General features: G+C 49.6%; 1 protein-coding gene across 2 annotated transcripts in view; it reads right to left on the bottom strand.

Moving 5' to 3' along the window:
- Positions 1-1,719: 1,719 nt before the first annotated feature.
- The window catches only part of ZNF711 (zinc finger protein 711), a 48,664-nt gene continuing 30,012 nt past the window's right edge, over positions 1,720-20,371 (bottom strand). Inside the window, exons 3-8 of one of the 2 annotated variants that reach the window (XM_040325039.1) lie at positions 19,614-19,772; positions 16,884-17,030; positions 12,646-12,804; positions 8,373-8,420; positions 5,776-5,916; positions 1,720-3,629 (exon numbers count right to left, since the gene is read on the bottom strand). In XM_040325039.1, coding sequence (XP_040180973.1) covers positions 2,452-3,629; positions 5,776-5,916; positions 8,373-8,420; positions 12,646-12,804; positions 16,884-17,030; positions 19,614-19,772 — 1,832 coding nt within the window. In that variant the 3' untranslated portion in view covers positions 1,720-2,451. The remainder of the gene's footprint in view (positions 3,630-5,775; positions 5,917-8,372; positions 8,421-12,645; positions 12,805-16,883; positions 17,031-19,613; positions 19,773-20,371) is intronic. The other variant, XM_040325041.1, reaches the window with a different exon arrangement.

Here is a 20,371-nt window from a genome sequence, read left to right as displayed (position 1 = left end):
ATTTATTAATTTAGGCAGAAACTATAAAGCTGCTCTGCTCCCCCCCCCAAAAAAAGTCCCCCCCTCTGCTCCCACCTCCACAGAATTGTAAATTAATCCCTGGTAGGGATGGGGGTGTGGTCTAGTAAAGTGGGGGTGTGGTCTAGTAAAAATCTATTTATTAATTTAGGCAGGAACAATAAAGCTGCTCTGCCCCCCCCCCTCAAAAAAAAGTCCCCCCTCAAAAAAAAGTCCCCCCTCAAAAAAAAGTCCCCCCTCAAAAAAAAGTCCCCCCTCTGCTCCCACCTCCACAGAATTGTAAATGAATCTCTGGTAGGGGTGGGGGTGTGGTCTAGTAAAGTGGGGGTGTGGTCTAATAAAAATCAATGTATTCATTTAGGCAGAGACAATAAAGCGGCTCTGCCCCCCCCCCCCCCAAAAAAAAGTCCCCCCTCTGCTCCCACCTCCAGGGAATTGTAATTGAACTCCTGTTTAGCTGAGGAGGCCTGGGCCCAGTACAACAGGACCAGTTGTATTGCCTGTTAGTGGTGGCTTGTGCTAAATATTTTTTTTTTTTGGGGGGGGGGGGCGGCACACCAGTGCAGTGCTGTTTCGTGTGCTTAAATATTTTTTTTTTTAATGTGTCCGGCGCCCTGCATGTAGAGTAGGGGTGGCCGGGGCCCCTTATGGATGGGCCGCCACTTCTGCCTGTACCCCCCTATCAGCAATCCTAATGGGGAAGCCTATAGATGCAACCAATACAGTAATAAAGAGCATAAAACCTATACAAGTAACCAATACAGTAATAAAGAGCATAAAACCTATACAAGTAACCAATACAGTAATATAGAGCATAAAACCTATACAAGTAACCAATACAGTAATAAAGAGCATAAAACCTATACAAGTAACCAATACAGTAATAAAGAGCATTTACAAAGTTGATTGTTTCGCCGTCTTGCATCAAAAAGTAAAAAACTGTCATGATACGACATTGGTCCTTAACCCTTCGCTACACAAGGACCAAAACCGCAAAAGTGCAAACAAAAGTAAAAAGATCAATCGATCGATCAAAACATCAGATTCATACGGCCGCCTGTCGCCTTCTGTGAGGCAGAGAGACAACGGGCAGCACAAGACGGCACAGAGGACCAGAGAGCTCTATAAAGATGGCCATACATATCGCCGTTCGTCATCGTTCTACGTGCGATTACAGTCAACCATCGAATGCTGAGACACAGCATCGTTCCAGGCTTGTAGTCGACTTAAAATATATTGATAAAAAAAATACGATCAATCAGTCATAAATGTAGCCAATTGTAGAATCAATCTGTACAGTGGAACCTCGGATTACGAGCATAATCCGTTCCAGGAGAATGCTCGTAATCCAAAGCGCTCGCATATCAAAGCGAGTTTCCCCATTGAAGTCAATGGAAACGAAAATAATTTTTTTCCGTATTGACTTCAATGGGATGCAATACTGCATGCGGCCAGAGGCAGGGGGGCGCCGGAGAGCCTCGTAAATGGTCGGAAAGGCCCGAGGACAGGTCGACTGACCTCGTCAAGGCTCAGGAATGGAGTATTTCCGTGTCTTTCCGAGCATTCCCGAACGTTTGGCTCTGGCGCCCCCCACCTCAGGCCAAACGCGGTACTGCACACCGCTTTGACCTGAATCCTGCTCGTTTTGCAAACCGAGTTAGGATTTTTTTTAAATACAGCGCTCGTATTGCGAGATGCTCGTTAACCGAGGTTCCGCTGTATACAAGTGCAAAACCCCGTAGGAAGGAAACAAAATCCCGTTGACGCAGGCCCCAGAGAGCTATCAGAAGCAAATCGACCAATTACTCCGGACAGAGCTAACAGCTCTCTAAATTGATCGCAGAATGGGTCTCTGGTTTTCATCAATTCGATCAGCTTATTTGCGTCGACTGCGCGATCACATCGATATGTGTGGCCATCATTATCATTGTAGGTTCTCTACACACATCGTCATAAAAATGATCCAAAAGCAGAGGCGTAACTAGAACCCTCAGGGCCCCAGTGCAAGAAACCATGAACGGCTTCCCCAAGGCCCTTCCCGCTGATCCCAGAGGCCTTTTATTATGGTCCCGCTGCAGGACCCTTTCACATGTTTCGCAGCTGGCCCCCTTCCTGCCTTCTTGGCCACGGTGGCGGAACACCAGGGCTCAGTTGCAAGTGCGACCCTGGTAGTTCCGCCACCGTCCCAAAGACATCCAAGAAAAGTGACTGCGGCTTTATCTGAGTGCTGTATGTTAAGGAGACTGCGGTCCTCTATGTTGCCCTCTTCTGCCTTCTTAGCGTTTGGCAACGGCCTCAAGTAAGGGAGGGCTTTACTTGTACCCTCCAATCCTTCATACAAAAAGTGCTACATTTTCTATCATGCATGAAGTGCGTCGGAGCAGCGTTCTCCTCGTTCCCCCCGCCCCCCTCCCCCCCACACACAAAACACAATTACAAAAGGACCTCTTTGTGATGGCGCATTATATGCTGATTTTTTTCAGACGGCCGTCGGAATCCCTTTTTGCAAAACTCGCAGCGGTGCGGGTAGTCCTTGGTGTGTATGGAGATGACGTGGCGTTTGAAGCCGGACGCGTCCGTCGTGCTGTACTCGCAGTACTGGCACTGGTAGACCTTTTTGCCGCTGTGCGTCTTCATGTGCTTTTTGAGCTCCGGTTGCAGCCGGAAGCCGCGTTTGCATTTTTTGCACTTGAAGGGCAAGTCTTTCGTGTGGACAGACAGGATGTGGCCGCTCAGGATGAACGGGTCGGGGGTTTTGAAGTCGCAGTGGCGGCAGTGATGGACCTTTTTGCCTTGGTGCGTCTCGCTGTGTTTCTTGAGTTCGGAGGGGCGGTGGAAGCCTTTGTCGCACACGTCGCACTTGTGGGGGAAATCCTTGGTGTGGACAGAAATGACGTGGCGTTTCAGGTCGCTGGAGTTGGTGCTCTTGTGGTCGCAGTGGGGGCACTGGTGGGTTTTGTGGCCCTGAAAGAGCTCGGCGTGGCGCAGGAGGTCCTTCTCGTCGCTGAACGCCTGGGGGCACTGCTCGCACTTAAACGGTAAGTCCGTGCCGTGGCGGCTTTTAATGTGCGTCTTTAGGTTTGACTGGTCGGCGCAACGGAACTCGCAGAAATGGCACGCGTAAGGCTTTTCTCCCGTGTGGGTCCTAAGGTGCTTCTTCAGCTCGGAGGGGTGTCTGAAGCCCTTTCCGCATTCGACGCACACGTGTGGGAAGTTCTTGCTGTGTACGGCCAGCAGATGGCGGTTGAGGAGCCCCTGCTCGGCTGTCTCGTAGTCGCAGTATTTGCACTTGTGCAGTCGGGGCTCCGTGTCCCTCAGGATGAGTTTGTTGGAGCTGAGCGGGCTGGCCTCGCGGTAGCGCCGCGTGTACTCCGTGAACTCGTGAGGCTTTTCCGTTTTGCTGGTCAGCTTGTGGCTCTCCAGGTGGTTGTGGAAACTGACTTTCTTGTTGGTGGTGAAATCGCAGTCCGTACACTGGTACTTCTTCTTTATGAGGTGGTCGGGGTGATTCTTCATGTGCCTTTTGAGGAACCCCCGGGATTTAAACTTCTTACCACAGATGTGACACGGGTACACGGTCAGCGGCTGACCGTCGGGGCCGATGATGACTGCTGTGTAAAACGGAGAGAAGATAAAAATGTCACTAAAGTAAAAAAATAAATAAAGAATGCTTCAGGTTTCAATTCTTTCACTAAGGCCCCTTTCACATTGGAGCAGGAGCCGCGGCGGCGGTATAGTGCCGCTAAAAATAGCAGCGCTATACCGCCGGGATTGCCGCGGGAATCGGCCGCTAGCAGTGCGGTATTAACCCCCGCTAGCGGCCGAAAAAAGGGTGCAGAGGCGCATTGTGGGCGGTATTGCCGCGGTTTTCCATTGTTTTAAATGGGAAGGAGCGGTATACACGCCGCTCCTCTCACCGCTCCAAAGATGCTGCACGTAGGAGATTTTTTTCTCTCCCGCCAGTGCATCGCCTGGCGCAAGCCCTCTGGCTTTCACGTTGAGTCTGCAGTGAAGGAGTTTTTCAGGCGGTATAGCAGCGCTATTTTTAGCGCTGTTCCTGCCTGAAAAACTCCTCAGTGTGAAAGGGGTCTTGTGCCGCGTACACGCGATCCAACATTCCGACCACAAAACCGTGGATTTTTTTCCCGACGAAATGTTGGCTTGAAACTTGTCTTGCATACACACGGTCACACAAATGTTGTCGAAAATTCCGATCGCAAAGAACGCCGGTCGCGTACAACACTACGACGAACCGAGAAAAATTAAGTTCAACGATTCCGAGCATGCGTCTAATTGATTCCGAACAAGCGTAGGATTTTTGTGCATCGGAATTGCATACAGATGATCGTAATTTCCGACAAGAACTTGTTGGAAAAATTGAGAACCAGCTCTCAAAACATTTGTTGTCGGAACATCCGTCCAAAAGCTCACATCGAACATTTGTTGTTGGAAATTCCGATCGTGTGTACGCGGCATTACAGCATATAGACAATTTACCTAGTGCCTGTACCTATATACACACACACACACACAAATATATATATAAAAATGTGTCAAACACAAGGCCCGTGAGCCAAATCCAGCCCACCAGGCCATTTCCTGTGGCACTCGCACCTCTCCTGCAGCTGCGGCACCTCACTCATCTCCGCCCCCACCTTGTCTCAGCCAGCAGCAGAGAGGAGGACAGAACTCCTCTGCCAGATCCTGCAAAACCATAAAGCGGCTCACTCGGCCTCGGCAGTCAACAGCAGCGAGGAGGACAGAACTCCTCCTACAGATCTTGCTGCAGCACCCCCTCCTTGCCGCCTCCCCCAGTCTCAGCATTTAGCAGGCTCCGGCAGATGACCTGGTCCGAAGCTCCGCGGACCCGATCGCCGCTGGAGTCCCGCGATCGGTCCCCGGAGCTGAAGAACGGGGAGAGGTGAGTGTAAACACGGCTTCCCCGTTCTTCACTGTGGCGCTGTCATTGATCGTCTGTTCCCTGATATAGGGAAACACAATCAATGACGTCACACCTACAGCCACACCCCCCTACAGTTAGAAACACACATGAGGTCACACTTACTGACCTTCAGCGCCCCCTGTGGTTAACTCCCAAACTGCAACTGTCATTTTCACAATAAACAATGCATTTTTTATAGCATTTTTTGCTGTGAAAATGACAATGGTCCCGAAAATGTGTCAAAATTATCCGAAGTGTCCGCCATAATGTCGCAGTCACGAAAAAAATTGCTGATCGCCGCCATTACTAGTAAAAAAAAAAAATATTAATAAAAATGCAAGAAAACTATCCCCTATTTTGTAAACGCTATACATTGTGCGCAAACCAATCGATAAACGCTTATTGCGATATTTTTTTTACAAAAATAGGTAGAAGAATACGTATCGGCCCAAAATGAGGGAAAAAACGTTTTTTTATATATTTTTGGGGATATTTATTCTAGCAAAAAGTAAAAAATATTGCATTTTTTTCACAATTGTTACTCTATTTGTGTTTATAGCGCAAAAAATAAAAACCGCAGAGGTGATCAAATACCACCAAAAGAAAGATCTATTTGTGGGGAAAAAAAGGACGCCAATTTTGTTTGGGAGCCACGTCGCACGACCACATGAATATTTACCATTCTCCTAGAAACCACATATTTATTAACCCCCCAAAGACCACATGAAGATTTACCAACCCCCTCAGAGACCACATAAACATTTGCTAACCTCCCTGAAGACCACATACAAAGGGAAGAGATTGGGGTGCGTTACCCGTCTGCCATTGCCTGGCGTCCCCTCGCCTCCTCTTCTTGGCTTTCTGTTTCAGGGCTCTGCTGGTGGCGATACTGTCGCAGATCTGCAGGTACTGAGTCGCCGTTGCGTTCTTTGTTTCCAGGCGAGACTCCATGTTTGCTAATAGAAGAAAGTATCAGACAATCAACAGGTACAACAACAATCAGGTCAAGGACAAATCTGTCCCAATGTTAGTATTATGGTCTGTACATAGTCCAACCTGCAACAGCAGCACCTAACAGTATATCAGTCACCAGAGAGGAAATACATAGACACAGAAAATCACTGTTACAGTATAAAGTGTCACTAAACCCACATCATATAAAACTATCAATAAATGGTGTATTACATAGTCACTGTGGGATTGGTTTTCTGTATTCTGGTTGATTCTGCTGCTCTCTATCTCCCCCTTCTGTCCATGTCCCCAATGCAGCTGGGGATTTTGCAGAGCAGTGTTGGCAGCTCTGCACATGCTCGGTTTTCAGTGAGTTTCTATGCTGAGCATTTCCTCCGGATCGTATATGAGCAGTCCATGTGACTATAAAGCAAGGATCCTCAAACTACGGCCCTCCAGCTGTTGTAGAACTACACATCCCATGAGGCATTGCAAAACTCTGACATTCACAGACATGACTAGGCATGATGGGAATTGTAGTTCCTGAACAACTGGAGGGCCATAGTTTGAAGACCCCTTGCTATAGAGCAGGGATATGCAATTAGCGGATCTCCAGATGTTGCAAAACTACAAGTCCCATCATACCTCTGCCTCTGGGTGTCATGTTTGTGGCTATCAGTGTCTTGCTATGCCTCATGGGACTTGTAGTTCTGCAACAGCTGGAGGTCCGCTATTTGCATATCCCTGCTATAGAGTCACACATGTGGGCGTATACACAGTGCTAAATAACCGGCCACTCCCCCCCTCCTCCTCCATGCCCACTAATCAGCTAAACACAATGGGGGGGGGGGGGGCGAGATATTACATATAGATTAATGGAGGCTTCACCTCCTTCTTATGGCCAAGATACAGGCTGGAGGGGCGTAACACAGCCCGTGACTGGAAGAAATCCACCCACACCATGTTATTGACACAAAATCATAAAGATTTGGTTTCAATTATATATTTGTATTAAAATATAAATTATTAATATCAATAAACTGTTTTACTTGTATCCATATACAGAAATAGAAGGTACAATGTAAACAGTGTGCGTTTAGTATCACTTTAAATATTAAACCTCTGGGAAGTTTTTGTGTGTGTTTAGTCACATTTTACTTGAATTTAGAGTTTATGTTAAGTCTGCAAGCCAACAAGCTATCCCATAATAAAGACTCCACATTACGTTAAATGTCATTACACTGCAGCAAAAAAAACCTGAAATTTAATTAGGCAGCTGTATTGATGGGGGAGATGGGCGCAGCTCAGGCTGCAGATGGGCGCAGATCAGGCTGCACTGAAGCTGCAGATGGGCACAGATCAGGCCGCACTGAAGCTGCAGATGGGCAAAGATCAGGCCGCACTGAAGCTGCAGATGGGCACAGATCAGGCTGCACTGAAGCTGCAGATGGGCACAGATCAGGCTGCACTGAAGCTGCAGATGGGCACAGATCAGGCTGCACTGAAGCTGCAGATGGGCACAGATCAGGCTGCACTGAAGCTGCAGATGGGCACAGATCAGGCTGCAGATGGGCACAGATCAGGCTGCAGATGGGCACAGATCAGGCTGCACTGAAGCTGCAGATGGGCACAGATCAGGCTGCACTGAAGCTGCAGATGGGCACAGATCAGGCTGCAGATGGGCGCAGATCAGGCTGCAGATGGACACAGATCAGGCTGCAGATGGACACAGATCAGGCTGCAGATGGACACAGATCAGGCTGCAGATGGACACAGATCAGGCTGCAGATGGACGCAGATCAGGCTGCAGATGGGCGCAGATCAGGCTGCAGATGGGCGCAGATCTGGCTGCAGATGGGCGCAGATCAGGCTGCAGATGGACACAGATCAGGCTGCAGATGGACACAGATCAGGCTGCAGATGGACGCAGATCAGGCTGCAGATGGGCGCAGATCAGGCTGCAGATGGGCGCAGATCTGGCTGCAGATGGGCGCAGATCAGGCTGCAGATGGGCACAGATCAGGCTGCAGATGGCCACAGATCAGGCTGCAGATGGACACAGATCAGGCTGCACCGAACCTGCAGATGGGCACAGATCAGGCTGCAGATGGGCACAGATCAGGCTTCAGATGGGGACAGATCAGGCTGCACTGAAGCTGCAGATGGGCACAGATCAGGCTGCACTGAAGCTCACAGATGGGCACAGATGCAGCCGCATCTGTGGCCATCTGAAGCTCATTGACCATTATTTTGCTTCAAAGTGGTTTATTTCACTCTTAAATTGGGGTGTGTGTTACACGCCAATAAATATGGCTTTTACACCCGTTATGCCTGGAGTTCAGATTTCACCAAATGCTTTCATGGTACATAATCAGCTAAATGTACTGCATGCATATAGTATCACTGATGTGCGTTGTATTTAGGAAGCTTGTACAAAAAGCCAATTTACAGAAGATCTTACCGCTCTCTTGCCATTCCCCGTATTTCCTGGGCAGCTCTCTTTCTTCTCCTGCAACAGAATGATAGACATAACACCGTCAGAATCTCCAAGGCTGATGCCAGGCAGGTGACGGCGGGGACTCACCATATTAGTTTTTCAATTACTATAACAGACACTCCTACCCAGTGCTGCAGCCCTGATCCTTCAAGCAGTTCTGATACTGGGGAAGAACACAGCCATGCAGCTTCACGGTCTGTGGCATGCCTGCCCTAAACCTGGCACTGCTAATGGGAGCCAATGGCAGCTATAGAACTGTAGACGGGTACAAAAATATTCTAAACGTCGCTTCCATTACCAATTCTGACGGGTCACCATATTTTACAGAACACCTGCTCTCGCCTCCTACACATTTCAATTGACACATAAAGCAAACCAACATAATGATGGGCCGATAGGGATTTATGGGGGCAGGACAATAAAGCTCTGACACTGACAAGAACAGAAGGAGGTTTGCCCAAACAGAATGGACCACTGAAAGCTGTTGCAGGTAGGTAGTCATATAACTGAAACAGACATTTTAGTACATACAAGGATCCATGTGCTTGTGAGGCAGGGTAGCCTCATGCATAGGGTTACCTTACCTTATTTTAGGAGATAAGCTGGTGAGCAGCACTATACAGGGGGTTAAGCCCCGGCAACACCCTTTCCTCCACCTGGGGGTACAACTCTTTTTGGGATTAGTATGTGTGTGTGTGTGTTTTAGGCCTCAATTACACAAGCGGCCAGGGGATGGTAAAAACAGGGGGGTAGATTTAGATAGGGATACGACAACGTATCTCCCGATACGCCGTTGTATCTCTGAGATCCGACAGTCGGATCTATGCGGCTGATTCATAGAATCAGTTCCGCATAGATCTCCCTAAGATCCGACAGGTGTAAGTGACTTACACCGTCGGATCTTAGGCTGCAATCTCCCGCCGGGCCCTAGGTGGCGCTTCCATTTGTATACGCAACAAATATGCAAATGAGGAGATCCGCCGATTCAGAAACGAACGCCCGCCCGACGCTTTTTTTTTTACGTCGTTTGCGTTTGTCTTTTTCCGGCGGATAGTTACCCCTGCTATATGCGGCGTATCCTATATTAAGTATGGCCGTCGTTCCCGCGCCGAGTTTTGAATTTTTTACGTCGTTTGCGTAAGTCGGTCGCGAATACGGATGGACGTAATTTACGTTCCCGTCGAAACCAATGACGTCCTAGCGACGTCATTTGCAGCAATGCACGCTGGGAAATGTAGCCGGCGACGCATGCGCAGTTAAATCAGCGCGGGGACGCGCCTGATTTAAATACTACACTCCCCCTAGCCGCGGAATTTAAATTCCGCCGGGGGATTTACGATCCGCCGGCGCAAGTTTTGAGGTAAGTGCTTTCTGAATACAGCACTAGCCTCTCAAACTTGCGCCGGTGGATCGTAAATTAGATAGATTAGCGGATCTTTAGATCCGCTAATCTATCTGATTCTACCCCCGGCAGTTGAGCTGCGGCTTTACTACCCCTGGCCAGAAATGCAGCTGTGCAGAGCTTTGAACATGCTGTAATGCTTTACTTCGCAGCAGAAAGTAGACAGTAGGTTGCATTTGACGGAAGGCAACCCATGCAAGTCTATGGGGCTGTGCTGCAACTGCAATGCAATAGTGTGCCAGTTACAGGGTTAAATCAGGTGGTGAGGGGGTGGTATAATCAGGGCCAGTGCCACCACAAGGTAAACTAGGCAGCCGTCTAGGGCGCCCTGCTACCTAAGGTGCCCGGCCACTGATGTTTCTACTCTCTTCTCTCTGCAGCAAGCAACCAATTCTCAGCATCAGCAAGCAGCTGCTGCTCCATTCGAACATAGTGTCAGAGGGGTAGAGGAGGGCCATGTCTGTGTCCCGACTCCCGAATGAATGGGAAAAAGCAAACATTCATTGATGGGCGCTGTGGAGGCTGCATTTGATGGGCGCTGGTGAGGCTGCATTTGATGGGCGCTGGTGAGGCTGCATTTGATGGGCGCTGGTGAGGCTGCATTTGATGGGCGCTGGTGAGGCTGCATTTGATGGGCGCTGGTGAGGCTGCATTTGATGGGCGCTGGTGAGGCTGCATTTGATGGGCGCTGGTGAGGCTGCATTTGATGGGCGCGGGTGAGGCTGCATTTGATGGGCGCTGGTGAGGCTGAACTTGATGCACGCTGGTGAGGCTGCATTTAATGGGCGCTGGTGAGGCTGCATTTGATGGGCGCGGGTGAGGCTGCATTTGATGGGCGCTGGTGAGGCTGAACTTGATGCACGCTGGTGAGGCTGCATTTAATGGGCGCTGGTGAGGCTGCATTTGATGGGCGCGGGTGAGGCTGAATTTGATGGGCGCTGGTGAGGCTGAATTTGATGGGCGCTTCATTAAAAAGTTGGAGTTTACATGGGCAGGGAAAAGGGTGTTGTCAGGAGTGGAGGCAAGGGGGGTGGCAAAATTAGGTTTCGCCTAGGGTGTCAAAAATCCTTGCAACAGCCCTGGGTATAATGCCTCTTTACCGCTTGTCAAGTACCCTCTGAGAGCACCGCACATCTGAACAAGCCTAAGGCCTGGTTCACACCTATGCATTTTTTTTTTTGTGTGCTTTTTTTCAGAAACGCACTACAGTCCTTTTAACATGGTTTCCTATGGGACACGTTCACATCTATGCTTTTTGTCAGCTGCTGCATTTTTTTTTGGAAAGGGACAGTGACCCTTTTTAATGCAAAATGGTGCATTTTTGCTTTAATAGACTTCAATGGAGAAGCTACAGAAAAGCGTGTAGTGCGTTATTGCCGCGTTTTGCAATTTTTAATCTGCTCAACCACCCAAAAAAAACACAAAGCGCATCAAAAAGAAAAAACAGATCAAAAGCTTCATAGGTGTAATCCAGGCCACAGGGTACATCCACACCATCAGTTGTGTTTGAATGCAGCAGCTGGTGTGTGGTGGGATGACAGAGGTGGCAATGTGCTGAGTGTGGCACATCATACTGTTTGCTTTTCTTTTTTTTAGGAACTTTATTAAATTATCACACAGTGACATTTTATTAAAGTGGTTGTAAAGGTGCATTCTATGCATCAAGATTAAAAAGCCTTGTGTGTGCAATAGCCCCCCTAATACTTACCTGAGCCTTATCTCTGTTCTGCGAAGTGCGCGATTGCCTCGGCCATCCAGGACTCTCCCTCTTGATTGGCTGAGCCATTGGCTCCCGCTGCTGTCAGTCAAAGTCAGTTAGCCAATCAGGAGAGAAAGAGGGTACGGGGCCGGGGCTCAGGTGCCCCCATAGCAAGGCTGCTTGCTGTGGGGGCACTCATCAGGAGAGAGGGGCCAGGAGCACCGAAGAGGGACACGAGAAGAGGAGGATCTTGGTGCAAAATCGTTACACAGAGCAGGTAAGTATAACATGTTTGTTATTTATTTCACTTCAATACCGGACACTTTCGTACCTTCCTGCCCAAGCCAATTTCCAGCTTTTAGCGCTGTCACTTTTTAAATGACAATTGCGCGGCCATGCTACACTGTACCCAAACTAAATTTTTAGATTTTTTTTCCTGCAAATAGAGATTTCTTTTGGTAGTATCTGATCGCCTCTGATCACGGCTGATCACATGGTAAAGGGCAGGGGCGGACTGACCATTCGGGCACTGCCCGAGGGCCCCATGCCACTAGTGGGCCCCATTAGGGTTGCCAGCCTCAGTAAAACCAGGGACAGTATGTATGTTTTTTTTTTTTTTTACATCTGTCCCTGAAATGTCCCTTACCGACATCCTTTTTGTCTAAAAATCCCAAGATTATAGCTGCCCCGGCTCTCCAGTACCCTTTTAGTGTGTGTATGTGTATTCTGTGTGTATGTATACTGTGTATGCATACTGTATGTGTGTGTATACTGTGTGGCCCCATAATCTATTGCCTGGGGGCCCCATAATCTCCTATTGCCCGGGGGGCCCCATGAGTTGTCAGTCCGCCTCTGGTAAAGGGTCTCTGTCAGAGACCCTTTACCTAGATCGGAGTTGTGGTGTGTCAGACTGACACGCTGCAACAACGATCGTCGCGATGTGCGCCCTCGGGGGAACGCAGCGGCTTGTTATCCTGACCACGTCATATAACGTCCGGTCACTTTGCCAACGTTATTTTGCTATATGGCGGGCGGCAAGTGGTTAAATGAGCTTCCCCTCTGCAAGCTGTATGTTTGAAGCCGACACCTACACCGTCTGCATTCACATGTTCAGCACTGGGGGGCAGTACACTCACCATAGGCGGCAGCCCAGGCCACAGGAACAAACGTCTTGCTGAGTCCCGAATCTTCCGTCTGCGCATCTGTGAGCGACGTGGCCTCTTCCTCCCCCACAATCACCTCCATATACACTTCATCGGCTATTTCCGCACAACCTAAGGACGATAAACAAAATTCTACGAGATGAAACCGCTAAACCGTCACTGATATCACAAAAACGCCAGGTGAAAAGGAAAGCGTCTGCATTGCCCATGGGAGCCAATCATATCACAGCATGTGTATCTGAGGCGTTGGATTCAGCAAGGGCGAGTCCGAATCCGCCTGAGCTATCCCACCAAGAAACTGTCAAAGCAGACAGCCAATCATAGGTGGCAGAAGCATTCCCCGCACTGCAGCTGCATGTATACACACCCTTTGTATACATGCGGCTCTGGGGCGGGGCATACCACCACCGCCGCCTACGATTGGCTGTCTCCTTTGACAGCTTCCAGGCGGGATATCGCCCAGTCAAGGTCAGACACGTGTCCAAACTCGCCGGACCTCATCCCTACTCATCAGTAGTTCATGATTGAAGAAAGTCAATCAAGTTCATACAGAGCGGTGAGGCTGCTGCTAACCTTAATAGGGGAGTCTCAAAGTTTAGGGTACAAATGTAAAAAAAAAAAAAGTCGGAAATCTTATTAGGGCTTGTTTACACTTGCTTCAAAATTTGGCGATGGGCACGCTTTAACGCTTCCTGAATGCCAATCAAAGCTTCTGTCACTAAATAAAAATGATTACCTTACAGTCCTGGTCACACGTTGTGCTTCGCTTTAAAAATGGTCCCCCATGTCACTTTCTTCATCGCTTCAAAGTGTCTCCAAAGCCTCCATAGAAGTCTAGGACAACACTCGCTAGCAGCACCTGCAGCTTTTGTGGGGCATTTATTCCGATTCAGCTTTTTTTTTTATTATTATTATTTAGGAGGTATTGGAGGTATTTGATACCCCAGGATGCACTGGGAAACCAACAAGTGAACCAGAAAGACGTCATCAGCAGTCACTTCCGGTTCATGAGTTTATATTCTGGGAGTGTCTGGTGCAGCCGTCACATCTGGTGCGCTGCGTGGAGCAGAAGGAAGGTGAGCATGGTTAGGATTGGAGCAGAGCATTTAGCCGACGGCACACATGGTGTGCAACACGGGAACACTATGGCGGAAGGTGAGCGGGGACCGGCGAGAGAGAGAAAGCGGCAGAGGTTCAGCAAAGCAAGGAGACTGGATAGGGAGAAACTAGCAATGTCACATGTGGTGGGCAGCGTGGGAGCACTATAGCAGGAGGTGAGCAGAGACCGGAGAGAGGGTCAGCAGAGCTGGGGGTTACTACAACTACTCAGTGGGGGATCAGCAGAGCTAGGGGTTAATACAACTACTCAGTGGGGGATCAGCAGAGCTGGGGGTTACTACTCAGTGGGGGGGGGGGGTTGAGATCAGCAGAGCTGGGGGTATTGCTAAGCAAGGGATCTGCTGAATGAGGATACTAATGAGCTGGGGATCTACGGAGTAGAGGTATTACTAAGCTAGGGATACAACTGAGCCATGGTTCTACTGACTGTGCCCCTTTAACCGCTGGGTCCGTACGGGGGGGGGGGGGGGGGTTCGGGGGGGTTGCACTCAATCTAATGGCTGCATTCACCGGGATTGTGTGTGAAACCGACAGGCAGGCTCCTTCCTGTCAGGTGATAGCATTCGTGCAGCGGCGCGCCCGATTGCTGTCACACACCTCCTGTACCGGTGCTACCCCCATGCCGCCGCGCCCCGCCATGCTTACTGGGTTCCACGTGCCCATCGGCAGGCCCGGAAGCTCCATGGCGGGTGCAGGGCAAGGAGAAGAGAGGACACACATGCGCTCTCCTCCTCTTCTTCTTGTGACCCAGAAAGCAACATCTCCGACCTCACTTCAGGGTCAAGCTCTCGGTGTCCCCAGAGTTCCGTCAGATTAGGCGACCCGTCAGAATTCGTAACGGAAGTGACATTCCGTCGTCGCCATCTTGCTACACCCCACACTCCTCCACACAAACGATACACTGAGAAGGGGGCACGCGGACATCTTGTTACACCCACTGGAGTTTTGCATTTTACAGTTATTTTTAACAGGAAATGGAGCTTATATGATGAAATACAGTATATGGAAATCCATCGGACTGTTTACATTTCTAAAAGCTGCGGTGTTCTGTCACATGAGCAGACCTGTAAAATCAGCATGTTTGCCGCTGCTTTTTAAATTCAACATGTAAACAGTCCGTCGGATTTCTAAATACTGTGGGACAGATTCAGATAGATTATCTTGCATATCCGACGCGTAAAAAACAGAGGCGACACCTAGCGGCCGGCGGGAGATTGCAGCCTAAGATCCGATGGTGTAAGTCACTTACACCTGTCGGATCTAAGGGAGATCTATGCGGAACCGATTCTTATGAATCAGTCACATAGATCTGACCGCCGGATCTCAGAGATACGACGGCGTATCTCTTTGTGAATCTGGCCCTGTATTTCACCATATAAGCTCTGTTTACTGATAAGAATACCAGTGAAATGCAAAACTCCAGTGGGTGTAACAAGATGTCCTCTTGCCCCCTTCTCGGTGTATCGTTACAGTGGAGGAGTGCGGGGTGTAGCAAGATGTCAACGACTGAACGTCACTTCCTTTACCAATTCTGATGGGTCGCAATATCTGACGGAACACTGGCTAGCTCAGCCGGGAAATATTGTTTTGCAATTCGATCTGCATTGCAAAACATTAAGTGGGGCACAGGGGAGACATTGTTTTTATTTTTTTAGACCCTGCATATCTCAATAAAGAGGACCTGTCACCAAAAAAACATCACATAGGCGACTTTTTGTACGGTAGGAGCGTTAAAATCAAAGCAAGTGTAAACAAGCCCTTAGTGGTCTCACAAAACAAGACAACATGAAACAGCTGACACGTTTCGGGGTTCAGGCATTTCCCCATTAATCAGAGCTTGTGGATGCGGTTATATGACGCAATAGGGTACTTGTGTGCACAGTGGCGGCACATGCATTGTGGGCCCCTTCTAGGAAGTCAGCGCATGAATTCCTATGGTGGGGATAGGGGGATGTATTTTAAAGCACATGATTAGAGCCAGAGGCAAATTCACTTTTGCTATTTTCACGCTAAATCTTCTCCAATAAGTAAGCAGGTGTGAGATCCGTTTCCCGGATTTGCCAATACGTCAGGCGATCCTATTGGACGCCCAACGTGGAGCCAGGGAGGAAGCCGCTGGAGCCAGAGAGAGCCTGGAGCCGCTGCCCGGACCCTGCACCCGCTAGCCTGAAGCTGCTGCCCAGAACCCGCTAGCCTGGAGCTGCTGCCCAGAACCCACACCCGCTATCCTGGAACCGCTGCCTGGGCCCCGCACCCGCCAGCCTGGAGCTTCTCCCTAAACCCTGCAACCGCCAGCCTGGAGCCCGGACCGCGTACCCACAAGCCTGGTGCCGCTGCCCGGACCCCGCCAGCCTGGAGCCCCTGCCTGGACCCCGCACCTGCCAGCCTAGAGCCGCTGTCTGGACCCCGTACCCGCCAGCCTGGAGCCGCTGCCCGGACCCCGCACCCACAAGCCTGGAGCCGCTGCCTGGACCACGCACCCGCCAGCCTTGACCCGCTGCCTGGACCCGCCAGCCTGAAAGCTGCTGCCCGGACCCCGCCAGCCTGGAGCCGCTGCCCGGACCCCGCACCCACAAGCCCGGAGCCACTGCCCGGACCCTGCACCTGCCAGCCTGGAACCGCTGCCTGGACCCCGCACCAGCCAGCCTGGAGCCGCTGCCCACACTCCGCCGTGCTGGATGACACCCCCATCAATTCAGGTAAGTGCCGGACCAACCGGCGGACGTGTGGGTTGTTAGTGCAGCGCCACCGGGAAGATGGTTGCCCCCCCCCCCCCCCAAAAAAAAAAAAAAACAACACCAGCCACACCCACTGTGTGTGCATATAATAAAGAGCTGTGCCAGCAGTATTTGCAGGTCACATAACAAGGGGCCAGCTCTCCAAACCCCTGAAACATGTTGGCGGTTTTCCATGTTTCCTTGTGATGAGCAAACACAAAACTTTTAATTTTGGGCGCTCAGATCTTCGTTCTGAGGCTCCCAGTGCCATCAGTGACACTTCTCCCAGTACAGATCAGACAGGGACGGTAAGAGGACGGCTGCCATGGGCCTTGCAGAACCTTTCCCCGCCACTACTGAACTGTTTATGGTTACCAATATCTTCATCTTCCTGGCAGGAATCTTTAACGGCCATGTACACCATCTTCTCCCGCGGTACTCGCGCCAATCCGCTCTGTTCCAGGACTCCGGCGACGGAATGTCCATTCTGAAAATCGCTCTCCGTCACTATCTCCGTTCCCCCTGCACAGGTACAAGATTTATTAGAGATTTCGGATCTCCATGGGGTGGATTTAGGCAAACTGTGCACTTTACACTCATTTTCTCCAGAGCTTAGTAAATGTGGTGAAACAGTACTTTAACCACTTAAGGACCGCCTCCTGCACATATATGTCGGCAGAACGGCACGGCTGGGCACAAGCACGTACCTGGAGGTCCTCTTTAAGTGCCCAGCCGTGCCAGACGGAGCATGCGCTCTACGCTCGGCGCGCCTAAAATTTAAATGATTCCCGCCCCCGGCGGAATCATTTACATTGCGCGCGCTTACGCCGGGCAATTTTGCCGGCGCGCCCTCGCGAATCGAGGGCAGCGCAAAATATTTGCGGGGGCGCAGGGCAAAATCGTTGCCCTGCGCCTCCGCAAATAGAGCGCAATTCTTTCTGAATCCGGGCCAATGCATTTTAAATGCATTTTTTGCTGCGAAAATGACAATTGTCCCAAAAATGTGTCAAAATTGTCCCAAAAATGTGTCAAAATTGTCCCAAAAATTTGTCAAAATTGTCCGAAGTGTCCGCCATAATGTCGCGGTCACGAAAAAAATCGCTGATCGCCGCCATTAGTAGTAAAAAACAATTATTAATAAAAATGCAATAAAAACTATACCCTATTTTGTAAACACTATAAATTTTGCGCAAACCAATCGATAAACGCTTATTGCGATTTTTTTTTACCAAAAATATGTAGAAGAATACGTATCGGCCTAAACTGAGGAAAAAATTTGGGGGATATTTATTATAGCAAAAAGTAAAAAATATTGCATTTTTTTCAAAATTGGCGCTCTATTTTTGTTTATAGCGCAAAAAATAAAAACCGCAGAGGTGATCAAATACCATCAAAAGAAAGCTCTATTTGTGGGAAAAAAAGGACGCCAATTTTGTTTGGGAGCCACGTCGCACAACTGCGCAATTGTCAGTTAAATCGACGCAGTGCCGAATCGCAAAAACTGGCCAGGTCCTTTAATTGCATTTTGGTACAGTTCTTAAGTGGTTAAGTAATAAATAAAAGAGGGCTGCACTAAAGGTAACGCAAACGTGGGAATAACTCTTAATTGCATTCAACAAGTTGTTTCAAATTCCACATGTTGGTAGAGTAATGCCGGCCATAGACGGTTCAAATCTTGTCTGGAACCGACACGCTCAAGTTTTGGTAAATGAAGCCCAATAGCTCCCCAGGAGGGATTCCCCCGCCGACTGTGTTGATAGGGAATTGAGCGATTTTCTTTCCTGCATCTCGTTGTTGCAAGAAAGAAACGTAAAAAAAAAAAAATGCTGGTGGGCACCGTGTTTTGAGCGTTTATCAACGTTAGAATATTTTTACAGCTAAAAAAAACTCCTCTCAGAACCCACAATTTTTTATTTGTTTTTTTAAAGCCAATAAACACCCCAGACAAAAACTGCCGATAACAGCCTATGTGTGCATGGACATATAGAATAACATGACGGGGAGTTTATTGGCCGATCCTCGCTGTCTCTGAGCGCCGCCGACAAAGCCCGAGCCGAGTGTACTGCGCACTCGGCTAGGCTCGGCCACGCTCGGCTCCGCCCGCAGCCACGCGAGAGGAGCCGAGAGGAGCCGAACACACCGGAAATACGGCTCTGCACAGCTCGACCGAGGTGCCAAATTCAACGCTGCAACCCCCGGCAGACGGACGCGACAAGGCTGGACGGACCGGCAGGCGGACGCGACGGACACCGTCAAGGCTGGACGGACCCCGCGCAAGGCCGCAGACGGACGCCGGACAAGGCCGCCGATGGACGCCGGGCAAGACAGAAGACAGACACCGACAAGGCTGGACGGACCCCGCGCAAGGCCGCAGACAGACACCGACAAGGCCGTAGATGGACGCCGGGCAAGACAGCAGACGACACCGTCAAGGCTGGATGGACCCCGCGCAAGGCCGCCCGACAAGGCCGCCGATGGACGCCGACAGCAGACGGACACCAACAAGGCTGAGCATACAAAAAGTAATTTTTTTCCCTAAACTTCTCTTCTCAGGTTGGGGTGCGCGCTATACGCCGGCGTGCAGTATATGCCGATAAATACGGTATATATGAAATACTCAGGCTTTCACACTGGGGAAGGCTTGAGAGGCACTTTTCTAAATAAAGGTCAGAGTTGGATATCACCGACACTGTGCAAATCTAACATTACCCTGAAGAAAGCCGATGAGACTTTACGCAGGGGTCTCAAACTGGTGGCCCTCCAGCTGTTGCGAAACTACAAGTCCCATGAGCCATTTGCAAGGCTCACAGTTCCATGACTCCCACAGGCAGGGGCATGATTAAACTTGTAGTTTTGCAACAGCTGGAGGGCCGCCATTTTTGAGACCCCTGCTTTACAGGCTTCATATTCAACTTGCTTACAAAATGACACCAGATGGTCCAAAGTGGGCATTTCATGAAATGTGTTCGTACTTTGCCTGGCGAGGGGCTTTCATCTGTGGTTTGGGGATCCGCAAACAGTAAGAAATCTGTATGGCAGACAATGATACATACAGACGGGGTTGTGGCTGGAATGTGCTGAGAATCATGTAAGAAAGTCACTCACCTATTTCCACATCATCGTCCGCTTCAGCCTTGAATATGTAAACTTTGATCACCTCCGACCCAAACCCGTCTTCCTTACACCCGTCCCCATGGGAAACCTCCGTGCTGATTTTTATCGGGGTGCTGCCGATCCGTTCCAACCGTTCCCCGACATCGTCTACTAAAAGAAGAAAAAAATATTTTTGTCTTGTTACCAACACATAATAAGTAGACAATGTACCTTCACCTATACATGTACCTTCACCTATGATGTCACCATATCGCCGATAGAGCTGCACGATTAAATCGTTAAGAATCGTTATCGCAAATTCTTTTTTCAGCGAGGACACGGGGTTACACAGGGGGGGGGGGGCGAATCAAGCATTTTTCTTTCCTTCCACCCCCCCGGTTAAAGTGGTTGTAAACCCTTACAGACCACTTGGACCTACAGGTAAGCCTAGATTAAGGCTTACCTGTAGGTGCAAAAAATATCTCCTTAACCTGTACGGTTAAGGAGATATTAACCGTATACGTTAATTTCAGCTATTGAGCAGTCACAGCCGGTGCATTGCCACGAAATGAGATTTGCCATGGAATGAGATGGTCCGCCTCCATCACATCCTATTGGCTCGCTCCTGTCACGTGACATATTTAAACGTCAAGTATCGACGCAAACATCAGTCTCAGCTAGGCTATCATAGGGAGAGGATCTCCTCTCCCTGTGATAGCTGAAGCTGCACGGAGCTCGCTGTCATGCCTCCCCGCGAGCGCGATAGATCC

This window comes from Rana temporaria, chromosome 9 (genome assembly GCF_905171775.1).
Source record: "Rana temporaria chromosome 9, aRanTem1.1, whole genome shotgun sequence".
NCBI classification, from domain to species: domain Eukaryota; kingdom Metazoa; phylum Chordata; class Amphibia; order Anura; family Ranidae; genus Rana; species Rana temporaria.
The sequence above is the reverse complement of the archived record's forward strand: the minus strand, read 5'-3'. Positions and strand labels throughout refer to the sequence as shown.